The sequence below is a fragment of the Helianthus annuus genome, chromosome 16 (genome assembly GCF_002127325.2).
Source record: "Helianthus annuus cultivar XRQ/B chromosome 16, HanXRQr2.0-SUNRISE, whole genome shotgun sequence".
NCBI lineage: Eukaryota > Viridiplantae > Streptophyta > Magnoliopsida > Asterales > Asteraceae > Helianthus > Helianthus annuus.
In genome coordinates, this window is record NC_035448.2 from 190418039 (window position 1) to 190434617 (window position 16579).

Below are 16579 nucleotides of genomic sequence, written 5' to 3' on the forward strand. Positions count from 1 at the left end.
GGTCAGGTTTACCGGTTTCTGTTTGTTGTTGTAGTAAATTAGTAGCTAAAATAGTTAAATTTCCCAAATTTGTTGCTGTTGGTTTGAAATTGTGTGTTAATTTGAGGTGGAGGTGGTGGCTGAGATGTGGTGGAGGTGGTGTCGGCAGGTGGAGGTGGTGGCGGAGGTGGAGGTGGTGTCGGAGGTGGAGGTGGAGCTAGGGTTTTGGAGCAGATGGATGTTTTGAAGAGGGAGACATGGAGAAGAGGTTGGCAGAGGTTTGAAGACATGGGAAGGATCTGCTTGGGGAAGAGGTGAGGCAGAGGTAAAAGCTCTGCAGATCTTCAAGAAAACAAACAAGCTGCAGGACCCTTATGTCTGCGCGCGTCTGCGCGACGCAGACATAAGTGCTCAGAAGAGCTTTTGGCCAAAAAACAAACACCACCTTATTGAAGTGTTTGAGAAATGTGTGTATATGAGGCAATAAGTCAATAAACAAGAAATTCTAGCTTATTGAACAGTGAAAATGACTTATTATAAGTCACAAATAAGCTAAGCCAAACACCCCCTATGTAATTTTTTGTGTGTTCCCAAATTTAATGAAAAGTAAAAGACAAGTGAAGAAATCAAGTATTTGTGTTCCCGAGTTAGAAGCAAAAGAAAAGAATTACCATTACACCCTTTAAACATAAAACATTTTAGGGTAAATTACATTTTTCGTCCTTTATGTTTGTATCGGATTGCAATAGATGACCTTTAACTTCAATAATTACAGTCACAGTCCTTTATTTGTAAAACTCATTACATGATAGGTCCTTTACCACTAACCAAGTTAAAATTTTTAGTTAAGTTTGACATGTGCAAGGCACACGAGGGTACTTTTGTAATTTTACCCATTTAATACATAATTATAAAACTAAAAAAAACATAAATAAATATAGGGTCCTAATATTAACACATGGCAAAAACTGATTTACACATGGTGTATACGAGCCGTATACAGTTATACGGCCCGTATAGAATAAAACAAAACTAACAAAGTCTGTGCCTTCAGACTTTGTCAGTTTTTTTCATTCCATACGGGCCGTATAACTGAATACGGCCCGTATACACCATGTGTAAAGAATTTGGCTGGTCGTATACAATGGATACGAACAACGTATACGGGCCGTATAACTGTATACGGCCCGTATGAAAAGAAAATTAGATTTTACCCAAAGTATTTAATGGATTTAAGGTGTCAATCACACGAGACATTTTACAGTCGTTAGGTGGTCAAATCTTTCTAAAAGTAGAAAAAAATAAAACTTTAACAAGTAACAAAGATTGAAAAAACAAAAAAAACGTGTCGTATGACTGTAATAAAAAGGAAGGGTGAGGCATTTGATGAGAGTTGTAAGGAGAAGCGTTTTAATCACTTGTTTTCAACGGGGATGTAATGCAATGATTTTGCTAGTGGTCGGGCTTCCAATGCTTACACAGGGTGATAAACAACGCTGATATGAACCAAAACCAACTGCTTAGTCTTGAGTCGTCGGGAAAACTTTTCCTCAGGGGAGGCCGGGAGGGTGAGTAGTATTAGTCTGAGTCCATTGTGGTTCGTGAATGTTTCGAATCATCATAGAAGACGTGTCGGGTTCTGCTAGAAGAGTATAAGGATTTTGTTGGTTTGTTTCCAAGTAGGGTTTAGAATGTTTGATGTATTCTTGGTTCAATACCAACTCTTCTGAAAGACAAGAATACAACGTTCATGTATCACAAGGAATGACCGATCTAAGGCAGAGAACCTGATTTAGATACACAAATTCATCACCGGTTTCTACAGCACAAGCACATACACAGTTTGTTGGAAGAACCCTACACGTCTTCTGCTAGTTACTCTTTTCTTCGATTTCAACAAATCTATCAAGGTCTTAAGTGATGGACAATTGGTTAAAAGATGTAAAAGAGTTTGTGTAGAGATCTTTACGTACAAATTTGCATCATCCTTACGGTTACAAATGAAGTATTAAAAGATGTTAGTTTCTTGACAATATGGTTTCTCGACAAATGAAGTATTATCTGTCATTGCTGCCTCTTCGGTTGGTAAAAGACATAGGATGGTTTCTAATACAGGTTCTTTTAGAGAATCGTTGGGATTCAAGGGTTTATGAGTAAAAGATGGTAGTTTATTGACAGTATGGTTTCTCGACAAATGAAGTATTATCTGTCCTTGCTGCCTCTTCGGTTGGTAAAAGACATAGGATGGTTTCTAATACAGGCTCTTTGTCAGTTGTGGTTGATTTATAGGAGGAGGTTATGAAACGAATATATGCTTATGCGAATTCACAACATCCTTGCTTTATTCTCTTTAATCTATTAGAACGATCCTTGTTTTGTCACGTACATGCGTTTAATTCCCAACATCCTTATTGTATAAGTCTATCTGACCTCCTTTTCTCTCTCTGACAACCTAGACCCAAACCACCGCAATCAACCACGTTCTGCGAAAAAAACATCATCTGTTCATCATTGTTCTTGAAGATGAAGATGAAGATGAAGAAACGAGGGTTTATTCTCATTAATCTATTAGAACGATCCTTGACTTGAATTTGTGGATTTCGGTTGGGTCAGAAAAACTTAACAAGAAAATCAACTAAAAAAATACAATTGATTACTTGGTCGAATAACAGGTCCGTTAAAGTTGAGCTTCCTGATGCAACTTTCACAGTGGTACCAATGTCCTACTACTACAATCCTTCCAATGCCTGATTCCGATACAACCCTTGATGTTGAAACCGGTTTTACCTCATGAAAAGGAAAGAATTAACATTTAGATTCAGGAAGCAGATGTTTATGAGTGAAAGAGTTAACATTCTGATTCAGATTCAAGTATATTTGTGTTGTGTTAATAGTGGGCAATAGATTTAAAGATTTGAAGGTTGATTTTTTTTTATTTAAAGGTTAACAGATTTGAAGGTTGATATCAGCAATCAACCCTTTTCTAAGCCCAAAACCGTGATCTCATGAAGCCTTTTGCCTCAGCTCGAATTAGAAGGGAAAAGAAACCTTCTGTGATTCCGGTGTACTTAATTTGGGGAATCACCGTTGGCAACAATTTTGGATCTAACTTAGAAGGGAAAATAAAAAGGGATGACTGGGTTTTCATGACCTCATGGGTGCCTTTTTAATATCCAGTTTGAAGTTTTTACATTTGATGGACTTATCTTTTAGTTGTATATGAATCTTCTGGACATGGGTATTTTTAATGTACTGTGGGACCCTCTCATACACTTATCTCTGCCACTGGTGGTGGTGGGTGGCCGGTGAGCGAGAGAAAGAGTGGAAATGTGAGTTGAGATGAAGAACATGAGTTTAGATGAAGATGAAGGTGGAGGTAAAAAGACTTCATTGTCCTCACATGCCAAACACATGTCAAACTTAACTAAAAATTTTGACTTGGTTAGTGATAAAGGATCTATCGTGTAATGGCTTTTACAAATAAAGGACCGTGATTGTAATTATTGAAGTTAAAGGTCATCCATTGCAATCCAATACAAACATAAAGGACGAAGTGTAATTTACCCAACATTTTAATTAGATATGAGGACAATTTAGTAATTAATAATATTTTCTCTCCTAGTCTCTTTAATTTAGAAGGATGAATATGTAGACAAATTTTATTCCCTTTTCCCTTCTTTTCTCCATATCCTTAAAAAAAACTCGAAAACATAGTTTTTTTATATTTGCATCTATTTTCTTTTCTCTCGCTCTATCGAATGAGACTCGGGAAGAGGGTAATGCGCCTCAGTTATTGAGAAGGTCATCAACAGCGATATATATATTCAAGCAAGCCCCATCCCAGTAAGCCCATGCCTAAATGTCTTTGTTATTGAGCCCAACTCCAAAGGATTACATGTAACAAAAACATAAACGAGTTAGACAGTAAAAGTAATAAAAGTGAAAGATAAAATAGTTATTTTTAACATTTTTGTATTATGGGACATCACCACACCGCCATCTTTAAAGGGGGGGGGGGATGGTGGTGTCGCCAACATGTTAACGAGAGAGAGGGGCTATAAGGGGAAGAAAAGGTGGTTAAGATAGGTTAAAGGGGGCTCCATCTCACACCATCAGGGACAGACTTACCCCTAGCCCAAGGTGGGCGGGCGCACCCCCAGGAAAAAATAAATCTAATGCTATTTTCCGTTGATAATCCCGTCCGCACCCCTTGGATTTTTTCATCCGGACCCCTTGGAATTTTTCGTCCACACACCTTAGGTAAAAAATGTTATCGATTTATATTTTAATTTTTTTTAGTAAAATCTAATTAAAAAAAACTACCTAAATTATATAAACTTATACTACCCAACTTAACCCAAATGCCCAAATACCCAATACCTTAACCCACTATTTCATTAAACATAATTAGCCCATTAACCAAACTCAACCTAAGTTCAAACTATAATAATTAAAATAAGCCCAATAGTCCCTTAGAATTCCTCCCGCCCTCCCTCTCTTGGGTAGTCTCCTGCCAGCGATCATCGAACACAATAGCAACCACAACACCACGTCATCAGCAGCCGCGAACCACCGCCGTCCGACACCAAAGGGTAACAAAATTCTTAAATAGGTTTGAAATTTCATGTGTTTTAACGTTGTTTATGGTTGTTTAGATGATTTTTAGGGTGATTACACACGATTTCAAGGGTTGAAAATTAAAATTGAAACATTATGTTATGGAGTGATGAACTTATGGATCAATTTGTTTGTGATAGGAACCATGAGTAAGGACGTTATGGCGCGATTTCTTTTGTTTTACATGACTCGACCCGACACGACCGAACCGACCCGATACGAACCGATTTTTTACTTATATACCTAGGGGCCTAAAATTTTTAAAAATGTTCCGCACCCCCATGGAAAAATTCCTGGGTCCGCCACTGCACACCATGCAATTTAAAGGGGGGCGTGATAAAGCCCCATGACTAAGGTGGATCCTACGTGTCGCTTACGTGGCCTGATAAAGCCCCTAGAGGGCTCCAACCACACCCTCCAGCCTTATATGTATCTTCTTAAACAAGCCTTTCCACCGACCAAAATACGCGCCTTTATTTTTGAAAAAAATCATTTTCACCACATACAAGTTTTTAGAAAGTTAATAAATTTTTAGGGGGGGGGGGGGGAGGGCGCCATGGTGGTGTCGCCAACATGTTAACGAGAGAGAGGGGCTATAAGGGGAAGAAAATGTGGCTGAGATAGGTTAAAGGGGGCGCTATAGTGTAAAGGGGGCTCCATCCCACACCATCAGGGACAGACTTACCCCTAGACTAAGGTGGGCGGGCGCACCCCCAGGAAAAACTAAATTGAATGCTATTTTCCGTTGAAAATCCCGTCCGCACCCCTTTGATTTTTCATCCGCACCCCTTGGAATTTTTCGTCCACACACCTTAGGTAAAAAAATGTTATCGATTTATATTTTAATTTTTTTTAGTAAAATCTAATTTAAAAAAACTACCTAAATTATATAAACTTATACTACCCAACTTAACCCAAATGCCCAAATACCCAATACCTTAACCCACTATTTCATTAAACATAATTAGCTCATTAACCAAACTCAACCTAAGTTCAAACTACAATAATTAAAATAAGCCCAATAGTCCCTTAGAATTCCTCCCGCCCTCCCTCTATTGGGTAGTCTCATGCCAGCGATCATCGAACACAATAGCAACCATAACAGCACGTCATCAGCAGCCGCGAACCACCGCCGTCCGACACCAAAGAGTAACAAAATTCTTAAATAGGTTTGAAATTTCATGTGTTTTAACGTTGTTTATGGTTGTTTAGATGATTTTTAGGGTGATTACACACGATTTCTAGGGTTGAAAATTAAAATTGAAACATTATGTTATGGAGTGATGAACTTATGGATCAATTTGTTTGTGATAGGAACCATGAGTAAGGACGTTATGGCGCGATTTCTTTTGTTTTACATGACTCGACCCGACCCGACACGACCCGATACGACCCGAACCGACCCGATACGAACCGATTTTTTTACTTATATACCTAGGGGTCTAAAATTTTTAAAAATGTTCCGCACCCCCATGGAAAAATTCTTGGGTCCGCCACTGCACACCATGCAATTTAAAGGGGGGCGTGATAAAGCCCCATGACTAAGGTGGATTATACGTGTCGCTTACGTGGCCTGGTAAAGTCCCTAGAGGGCTCCAACCACACCCTCCAGCCTTATATGTATCTTCTTAAACAAGCCTTTCCACCGACCAAAACATGTGCCTATATTTTTGAAAAAATCATTTTCACCACATACAATTTTTTAGAAAGTTAATAAATTGTTATTTTCACTCCCTACATTTTCTACAAACTTTATAAATTATCATTTGCACCTTTTAAGTTCTAACTTTTCATATTTACCCTCTGAAATTGATAATTTATAAAGTTTGTAGAAAATTGTCATTTTCACTCCCTACATTTTTTACAAACTTTATAAATTGTCAATTTCAGCTATAGTGGACGCTCAACCTAACTTCAACAACTTCCTATTAAACATCGACTGTTCAGCGGGCGCTTGTGATAGACCCCATTCAAAAAATGGCTACAATTTAAGTAATGTGTTTAGTGACGACATCAGATTGTTAATTGATAGAGAAAGGTCTGGTGGCAATAAAAGCTGCTAAATGAATAACCATCTTTTTTAGAGAAGGAGAACATGCAAGCAGGGGCGGACCCAAGCCCAGCCCAAGGTGGGCGAGCGCACCCCCGGTGAAAAAAAAAATTCAGTGCTAAGTTCCGTCGAAAATCCGGTCCGCACCCCTTGGAATTTTTCGTCCGCACCCCTTGGAATTTTTCAACCGCACCCTTGAAATTTTTCGTCCGCACCCCTTAGGTAAAAAGTGTTATCAATTTATATTTTAAATTTTTTTAGTAAACTCTTATTTTAAAAGAAAATACTACCTAAATTATATAACTTTTAATACCTAACTAACAATACCCAAATACCCATACCTTTACCCACTTATAATTTCTAACTAGCTAACCCACTAAGTCTTAGCCCATTAACCAAACCCAACAATATTTCAAACTATAATAAAATAATTAAAGCCCAAAACCTTTAGAAATTCTCTCCCGCTCTCTCTCTCTCTTGCGTCCCTGCACTGCCAACGAACAACATCACCCAGCGACAACAGTCCAGTAGCCGGCGACCACCGTAATAAGCCACGATACCACCGTAATAAAGTTGTTAAATAGGTTTGAAATTTTGTGTATTTTGATGTTGTTAGGGTGATTATGTTGTTTATATATCTTTAGGGTGATTACAACTAACGTTATGATTTCTAGGGCTTAATTAGTTGAAAATTAAAATTAAAATTTAAACATTATGTTATGCAGCGATGAACTTATGTTATATAGAGAAAGAATTGCTTAAGAAATTAGTTTTAGATGATGTTTTGGATAGATTTCAAAAAATGAAAACCCGTAGGGCGTCGAAATTTTAATTATGTTTGTAACAAGGTTTGACATGTTTTTGATGATTATATAAATTTAGTTTGATGTTCGTTTGTTTTACATGACCCGACCCGACACGATCCGATACGAACCGATTTTTTTTACTTATATACCTAGGGGCCTAAAATTTTTAAAAATGTTCCGCACCCCCATGGAAAAATTTCTGAGTACGCCACTGCTGCATGCAAGTAAATACTTTATCAAACATAAATGAATAACCATCTTTTTTAGAGAAGGAGAACATGCAAGTAAATACTTTATCAAACATACTTCATTCTCTGAACCTGAAAAGTATCTAAGCACCACAATCTCAAGTCCCCTTGCATTGTATTCTACCTCTGGAATTTGAATTGGAATTGGAATTGAGTCAGGATGCTGCAAAAAGTAAATAAATAACTTATGTTAAAATGCAAAACCATATATATGACACTGCAAGACAAGTAGTATAATCAATACATACATGTGGCATTACTGTGATTTCAAGGAGGGTTTGCAAATTTGGGAAGTGCCTAATCATTTCATATACACTTGATAGCATATTAGCATAGCCAAAATCTATTCTTGATAATTTAAGAGCCTTGAGACATGTGGTAGGGAAGCTCTTTGTAGCATCACCTACAAGAAAAGTGGAATATGCCATAAAAATAGCCGCGAACATAAACTATGATTGATTTAGATTTTAGTGAATATAAACTAAATATAAATTGCATTAAAATTTATAATATATATAGATTCTACCACCATCTCTTTATGATTTTGGGAAAGTGGTCTTAAATGGAGCCCATATATCTGCTCCATTTCTGCCAGACTGCCAGTAACTCCAATTGTATAAGAATCTGGCACCAAACGCAGCCCTTTGCTTTTCAAGTCATATGACTAATTCCTACAAAGAAGTTAACAATATATCTAATTCCAGTGAAAGCCATAGTTCACGAGAGGTGTCACCCTGTACCTGGTTGAAAGAGGCTTCAGAGATTGTAGAAAGTAGCAGCATGAGGACATGTGTGGCGTTGGCAATCCAAGCAGAATAATCAGGGTTTGATGGCGTTGCAGGTTCTTTGTCTGACGATGATGTGGCTGTAACAGTTTTCGATGGTCAAGCAATGATTCCATCAATATAACCAATAAGACCATTAGTGATAAGAAAAAGGTTGGATCATTGTTTTCCAATACCCATAATTTGTAGGGCTGAGTTTAAAACCGAACTTGTGAGAATTGTGATTTGTTTTATTTGTTGTAGTGAAGGGAACAATAGCCATTGTGAACAGTACCCCCTTGAACGGTACGTCGGTGAACAATGCTCGTGTGAAAAGTACCTCAATGAACAGTGCGCGTGAAGGAGAAAAAGCTGTTGCAGGTTGTTTACTTGAACATATGGATTGTTTGCTGTTGACCAGCAGTGCTAGTGCCGGTGGCTGTGATCGGAAAAAAAGGTGGCAGCAGGGTTTAGGAGGTGGCGGCAGCTAGGGTTTAGGTCCAAGAGCTTTTAGACCATGTGTAGTGGTAAGCCAGCCCCATGGAGCCCTCATGGGGGGTTATGTGACAAGTGGCAAAACAAGTGAAATGGGGGCTTTATATAACATGTGTAATGGATGAAGCCTCATAACCACCTACCAATGTTCTATCAAACAACTCGCCAATAATGTCATTATAGTCATCGTGGGCCTCAAACTTTTCAGCCGATAGCGCCCAGGGGGCTGTGTACCCCGGTGCTATGGGGCGCGATGTTCGACATGAACCCCAGATGGCGGTCCACTACACACGGCCTTAGCTCTGTTACCATATAAAACTTGTAATTGTATTGATTATTGTATATCATAATAGAAGATTACAAGGACTATATATAGATTATAAAGTTACACATAAATCCCTCAAATATAACATAATATATAATTTTGTCAAATACACAACGAGGCCATAAAAGAGAAGTTAACAACAAAAAATTATTCAAAATCGATTTCTGCTACCGGGGAAGCTCGATGAAGCTTCAACAACTTCTTAGTAAATATCAACTGTTCATCGGACCCTAGAAACCAGTCGCGATGAACAACAATCTTTTTCAGGGAAGGAGAACACGCAAGGAAATACTTTATCAAACATACTTCATTCTCTGAACCTTTAAAAAGCGCAAACACCACCCTCCGAAGCTCCATCATGGTGACCTCTACCTCTGGAATTGGAAATGGAATTGAAATGTGCTCAGAAACCTGAAAGAATAACCGGTATTCAAATGCAAAACTATACATATATGAGATTATAAGACAAGCAGAATGATCGGTACATACATGCGCAATTTCAAAAATCTGCAAATTTGGGAAGTGTCTGATAATTTCTAAAGCACATGATAACATACTACCGTTGCCTGTATCTATTCTTGTTACTTTAAATGCCTTGAGAGAGGGAAAGGCGATGGGGAACTTCTTTTGAGCACCACCTTCCGTCAACTATACGAAAAGTGAAAATTCATAAACTGAATATTATTAGTTTAGAGTTAATTACTGTTTTCGTCCTTGTAGTTTGTCAAAAATCACTATTTCAGTCCATTAGTTTAAAAATTGCGATTTCAGTCCCTGTGGTTTCACTTTCGTAACCATTTCAGTCCACCTCGTAACCATTTCAGTCCCTGTACTAACAAAATAAATGGATTGAAATGGTTACGAAAGTGAAACCACATGGACTAAAATGGTTACGAAAGTGAAACCACAGGGACTGAAATCGCAAATTTTAAACTAATGGACTGAAATAGTGATTTTTGACAAATCACGGGGACGAAAACAGTAATTAACTCATTAGTTTAAGATTATGAAAAAAGGGGACTATGTTTCTGAAAAGTAGACTTCAAAGACACAACTTAGCCTCACCCTGCAGCTTAGAAAATCCAAACCAAGCTCTTGAAGTTTTGGAAGAGAACCCACGAGCTCAAATACAATACAAGAACTTATGTTCGTCTCAATAAGAGACAATGACAAAGATAATATTTTAAGATTTTCCAGTTTTGCAATCTCGACTAGTTTAACGTTGCCTGTATAAGTAATATAAAGCAGGTCCAAAGTCTCAAGTAAGGGACACCGAGTAAGAAACTCCCCAAGGTCAGTGCCTTTAAAATGTACGCCGTGTAATGATAAGCTCAATAGGTTCGGAAAACAACGAAAACTAGGTGGAGGAGTGAAGCCGCAGCCAGAAATATTCAAACGTTTCAACTCTAAACAAGAGAAAAGATGGGTAGGCAACTTCACGTGCGGTTTAGTCCAATCTGTAAGAGTGAGTTCCTTAATCCCTTTTCTGGACAAGAACAAAATGAGGTGATGAATGTCTTCCACGTCCAATACGGCGAGGATAACGACAGACTTTGTTATGGCGCCGTTAAGATGAAGAAGAAGTCTACTTATAGTTTTCCAAAAGCCATTTTGGCCTTGTGTTTCTAATACATACGAAACGAAGTTGTCATCAAATAGGAGTTGGGTAAGCATAGTCCATTTAAACCTCCAGTTTCTCGACAAGATACCAGTCCTAACTGCATCTTGTAACGGCATCCGATGCAGAATACTAGTTATCACATTATCAGGCATGCTGCTAATAAAATCCTCTGGTGTAAACTCGGATGATGCTTCAAGTGCCATCCGTCTAACAAGAAGACAAATTACATAAACCGATGGAACGAATAGCCATCCATATGCACACAGCACATACAAATCGCATTGCCTTTCTTTTATTTTTATTTTTTTAATCTAAAATCTATGTAATGAGCCAAAAGAGATGTTAAAGTCCATTTAGCAGAATTACATAATATACAAACCTATTGAATTGCTTTCATAAAAAATAAAAACAGAGAAAGGGTGATACATTTCATCCTCGAATTGAACTTATCCACATGAATATACTAATAGAAATCTGAATCATAAACATAAATTCCATTTCTGCTATTGAAGTAATTTGATAAATCATAAACAGAGCCATAAATTTCATATGAATGTAGTCAAACAAAACCTAGAATCATGAGATAAATGACAACTTACAAGGGAGGGATGATGATGATCACAACGAAATTAGGGTTGATAGATCACCGATGTTAGAAGAAAAAAAAAAGGCCGGATTAGAGGAATGATTGAATGGAATAACTACTGTTTTTGCTAGTTTTTTATTTCAAGTTCTTATGGGCTAAATTGTTTGATAAAATAAAAGGCTTCTGTTGATTAGCCCAATAAGAAGCACATCAGCCCAACAATAAATTGGCCCAAAAATGACCAAAACCGTAACGGGTATGTTTATTAATATGTATCTACGTTGATCACCGAAATTAGGGTTGATACATCACCGAAGTAGTTATTATTATTACTACTATTATTACTATTACTATTACTATTATTATTATGTATCTACGTCGATCACTTTTGGTATGAGCGAGGTACAAATACAAAGTTAATCTTGCGAAACAAGGCTAAGTTTGGAGGAGATAGTAACACATGGCATATAAAATATGCCATGTGTTACTATCTCCTCCAAACTTAGCCTTGTTTCGCAAGATTAACTTTGTATTTATGCCATGTGTTACTATTTCCTCCAAACTTAGCCTTGTTTCGCAAGATTAACTTTGTATTTGTACCTCGCCAATGATCTCTAGATCAAGTGGTGGAGGACTTGCATTTCTCTTGAGAGATGCAGGTTCGACTCTCACTTGGTGCAGAGTGAGGCACTGGTGGGCAATGATAGGAGACCCAGGGAAACCTGGGTTGAATCCTTGAGCCAAACGGTTTTTACCGGTAATTTCACCGTCGTGCCTACGGACGGGTGGGTTAACGGGTTTTCCCCGGAATTGGTGGTGAACTCGGGTTACTCTTGGAGTACTCCGTTTGTCCAGTGGGTGCCCCGGGAGTGCTCGGATTGAGTTTGTTGGCCGTTCAAAAAAATATGAAACTGGGTCAAGGGTGTTTTCTTTTTACATTAGTAAATTTATATCATATGTACTGAATGTTTAACATGTAATTAGGGTTGTAAATGATTAAACAAACCTAATAAATACGAACAAGATCTTGTTGATGTTCGTTTATTAAGGAGTGAGTATGTTAATGAACTGTTTATAAAAGTACACCGAACGAGATTTCTTATTTGTGTTCGTTCATTAAATAAATGAACGTGCTCATGAATACTTATAGTACGCAAACGAACTCAAACAAATATTCATTAACTTAAATGAACACAAACAATGTTCATAAAAACAAATTAATACACACGAATGTGTATTCATTTTGGAATAAAATCTGTATTTTTCATCACAAAAATTATAAAGAATCCAAACACAGTAGACGTAATTATCAGAAATATGATTAAACAATATTAAGATGTTTCTCAAACTTTAACACAAACTGAAATTGAAATGGTCAAATAACGGATGTTGTGAGTGGCATGCATATAGTATAACTAGGAATTCATATTTTTAAAAACTAAAAACAATAAAACGAAAATACCGCATATAAAAACCTTTAAATGAACGAACATAAATGGAAGTAAACGAGCGAACATAAATAGAACATAAATGTACACATTGCCGAACTTTCACGAACATAAACAAACGAACACAAGCCCTGTTCATTTACGTTCGTTTAACTTAATGAACAAAATTTCTAGTTCGTGTTCGTTCATTTAATAAACGAACGAACATAAGAGAACTTCTTGCCGTTCGTAAACCGAAATTATGTAATGAATTTTTACGTTCACCTGAAAGAGGCATAATTTACAAAACCAAAAACAACCTGTTTCATAAGCCGAATATATGTGTCAACCTTTTTAATGTACATGAATGTAGTGTAACTTAGGGTTGAAATGTTGTACTAGGTATATGGTGCATTTTTACACCCGGGTTGCCCTTTTCTTACATCATATGTACTCATTTTTTAGCATGTACAGTATTTTTAACATTCATATGATGTGTCACATGTACTGTATTTTTAGGCTTGTACTATGTATTGTGTTAAGCTGGTTATCGGAGATATATATTGCATTCATATATATATATATAATATATATATATATATATATATGTACAGAACATTACTGTATTTTTACATATACATGGCTGTACAATATTTTTAGTAGTCCAGAGCCGGCTATTGGGCTGGGCGGCCCGGGCAAAAGCCAGGGCCCAAAAGCTTTAAGGGGCCCAAAATTTAAAAAACTATTATAGTATATATGGTGGGCCTTGGGGAATGATGGAACGCAAAAAGGAAAACACGGAGTATGTGAACAACAGCAATATTGAACAGCAGCAATCCCATTCGTATCTTCTTCATCTCTGAATCTGATAGTTGAGCGCAAAAAAACATGGCGTCATCTCTCAAATCGACTTCAACAACAATCTGAGTGACTAGGGTTTCTATATTCTTGCAATCAATCTAAGAAACAACTCAAAATCTGAGTGACTAGGGTTTCAATATCACATAAAAGGTAAATCAAACTTATTTTGTTTCTCAGTTTCTTTTTATTAGCTGGACATATAGTTGATTTTGAGACTTGTTTTAATGTTTTACATCAACAAACGACCCAAGCCCCAACTCCAATTCTTAAAGTGTGGTTAAAGTAACAAACAATTGTGCCTTTTTAATTAATATAAAGAACTAGCAGTTGGGAAAAATATTAATAATTAATAATTGATGTTATAATCAAACAAATAGTATAGGATAATGTTGTTTTATATTGATGGAGTTAGGGCCTCCGATAAAGATGCTAAAATTCAAAGCGAAGCTAAATCACTTGAAAAACATGAGGTTGGTGACTATGAATTTTTGGTACAGATCGTCATTTGGTATGAAATGTTATCAAATGTGAATGTGGTGAGCAAAAAGTTGCAATCAAAGGATGTGGTTCTTGATGTTGCTATTGATGAAGTGGACAAATTGATTAAATACTTTAAAAAATATAGAGAAGAGGGGTTTTCCAAGGCGATTGATGAAGCTGTAGAAATTGCCAATGAATTGGGTGTTGATGCGGGATTCCCTCAAAAACGTGTGATACGTAGGAAAAAACAATTTGATGAGAATTCAAATGTAGAAGAAGTTATATTTTCACTCGATGAGGATTTTAAAGTCAATTACTTTTTATGTATTGTTGATCAAGCTATAAGTTCTCTTGAAACAAGATTCGATCAATACAAAAAATTCGAAAATTTATGGGGTTTTTTGTTTCCTAAAAAGTTGAAGACACTTGATGAAGCCACTCTTAAGTCTTGTTGTTATCGTCTTCAAGATGCATTGAAATATAAAGAAGAATCGGACATTGATGCTAATGAACTTTATTTGGAGTTGAAGTTGATCGTTAAAAAACTATTATAGTATATATGGTGGGCCTTGGGGAATGATGGAACGCAAAAAGGAAAACACGGAGTATGTGAACAACAGCAATATTGAACAGCAGCAATCCCATTCGTATCTTCTTCATCTCTGAATCTGATAGTTGAGCGCAAAAAAACATGGCGTCATCTCTCAAATCGACTTCAACAACAATCTGAGTGACTAGGGTTTCTATATTCTTGCAATCAATCTAAGAAACAACTCAAAATCTGAGTGACTAGGGTTTCAATATCACATAAAAGGTAAATCAAACTTATTTTGTTTCTCAGTTTCTTTTTATTAGCTGGACATATAGTTGATTTTGAGACTTGTTTTAATGTTTTACATCAACAAACGACCCAAGCCCCAACTCCAATTCTTAAAGTGTGGTTAAAGTAACAAACAATTGTGCCTTTTTAATTAATATAAAGAACTAGCAGTTGGGAAAAATATTAATAATTAATAATTGATGTTATAATCAAACAAATAGTATAGGATAATGTTGTTTTATATTGATGGAGTTAGGGCCTCCGATAAAGATGCTAAAATTCAAAGCGAAGCTAAATCACTTGAAAAGCATGAGGTTGGTGACTATGAATTTTTGGTACAGATCGTCATTTGGTATGAAATGTTATCAAATGTGAATGTGGTGAGCAAAAAGTTGCAATCAAAGGATGTGGTTCTTGATGTTGCTATTGATGAAGTGGACAAATTGATTAAATACTTTAAAAAATATAGAGAAGAGGGGTTTTCCAAGGCGATTGATGAAGCTGTAGAAATTGCCAATGAATTGGGTGTTGATGCGGGATTCCCTCAAAAACGTGTGATACGTAGGAAAAAACAATTTGATGAGAATTCAAATGTAGAAGAAGTTATATTTTCACTCGATGAGGATTTTAAAGTCAATTACTTTTTATGTATTGTTGATCAAGCTATAAGTTCTCTTGAAACAAGATTCGATCAATACAAAAAATTCGAAAATTTATGGGGTTTTTTGTTTCCTAAAAAGTTGAAGACACTTGATGAAGCCACTCTTAAGTCTTGTTGTTATCGTCTTCAAGATGCATTGAAATATAAAGAAGAATCGGACATTGATGCTAATGAACTTTATTTGGAGTTGAAGTTGATCGAGACATTCTTACCGAGTTACATTGTTAGCCCTTTTGATGCTTTAAACAATATCAAGCGGCTTGGTCATTTCCCTAATGCTATAAATGCGTATAAAGTGCTTTTGACAATTCCGGTAACGGTGGCATCGGCGGAAAGAAGCTTTTCAAAATTGAAGTTGTTGAAGACTTATTTACGATCGACGATGTCGCAAGAAAGACTTAACGGATTGGCAATGATATCTATTGAAAACGAAATATTAGAAGGTATGGAATATAAAGACTTGATCGAGAGTTTTGCTTCAAAAAACGCTAGGAGAGCCGCACGATTCACTTAAGTAAATTCGATCATTTTGTTAGGTTACTTTTGTTTTGTTTATTTTATAACAATGATCGTCGTACAGTGATTTCTTGATATATATAATTAATGAGTTTATATTATAGATTTGGGCCCAATTTTTTTATCTTGACAGGGCCCAAAAGATTTTTATCATTCTCGGGGACGGCCCTGATTTTTACATTCACATGAGGTGTAAACATGCATTTTCTTTTTAACATATGTTGTATTCATACATGTACAATATTTTTACGTTGCACATGGTTGTAATGTCTTTTTTACATGTCGTTCATTAAGTTTGGCATTAAATTTGTCATAATTCGGCT

At 36.5% G+C, this 16579-nt stretch overlaps 2 protein-coding genes across 3 annotated transcripts; one reads left to right on the forward strand and one right to left on the reverse strand.

Moving 5' to 3' along the window:
* Positions 1-9301: 9301 nt before the first annotated feature.
* On the reverse strand, positions 9302-11592 carry LOC110920470 (F-box/FBD/LRR-repeat protein At1g13570-like). Of its 2 annotated transcripts, XM_022164689.2 has the most exons (4): positions 11505-11592; positions 10350-11112; positions 9774-9932; positions 9302-9695 (listed from the first exon to the last, which is right to left on the reverse strand). In XM_022164689.2, exons 2-4 carry the CDS (start codon positions 11106-11108, stop codon positions 9432-9434), a joined length of 1182 nt encoding a protein of 393 aa, XP_022020381.1. In that variant the 5' UTR covers positions 11109-11112; positions 11505-11592; the 3' UTR covers positions 9302-9431. The 2 variants fall into 2 exon arrangements, with proteins under 2 accessions (XP_022020381.1, XP_035840890.1); XM_035984997.1 differs by lacking the exon at positions 11505-11592 and having other exon boundaries at positions 10350-11459.
* Positions 11593-15309: 3717 nt separating this feature from the next.
* On the forward strand, positions 15310-16254 carry LOC110920220 (zinc finger MYM-type protein 1-like). Its single transcript, XM_022164447.1, has one exon. The coding sequence runs from the start codon at positions 15310-15312 to the stop codon at positions 16252-16254; it is 945 nt and encodes a 314-aa protein (XP_022020139.1).
* Positions 16255-16579: the final 325 nt, after the last annotated feature.

What these genes read in the sequence shown, in the direction of transcription:
- LOC110920470 (XM_022164689.2), bottom strand. Translation starts at nt 11,108, where the DNA reads ATGGCACTTGAAGCATCATCCGAGTTTACACCAGAGGATTTTATTAGC. An exon ending in TGGATTTTCTAAGCTGCAGG is followed by an intron (nt 9,933 to 10,349) that starts GTGAGGCTAAGT and finishes CTTTTCGTATAG; the next exon opens with TTGACGGAAGGTGGTGCTCA. An exon ending in AGATTTTTGAAATTGCGCAT is followed by an intron (nt 9,696 to 9,773) that starts GTATGTACCGAT and finishes TTATTCTTTCAG; the next exon opens with GTTTCTGAGCACATTTCAAT.
- LOC110920220 (XM_022164447.1), top strand. Translation starts at nt 15,310, where the DNA reads ATGTTGTTTTATATTGATGGAGTTAGGGCCTCCGATAAAGATGCTAAA.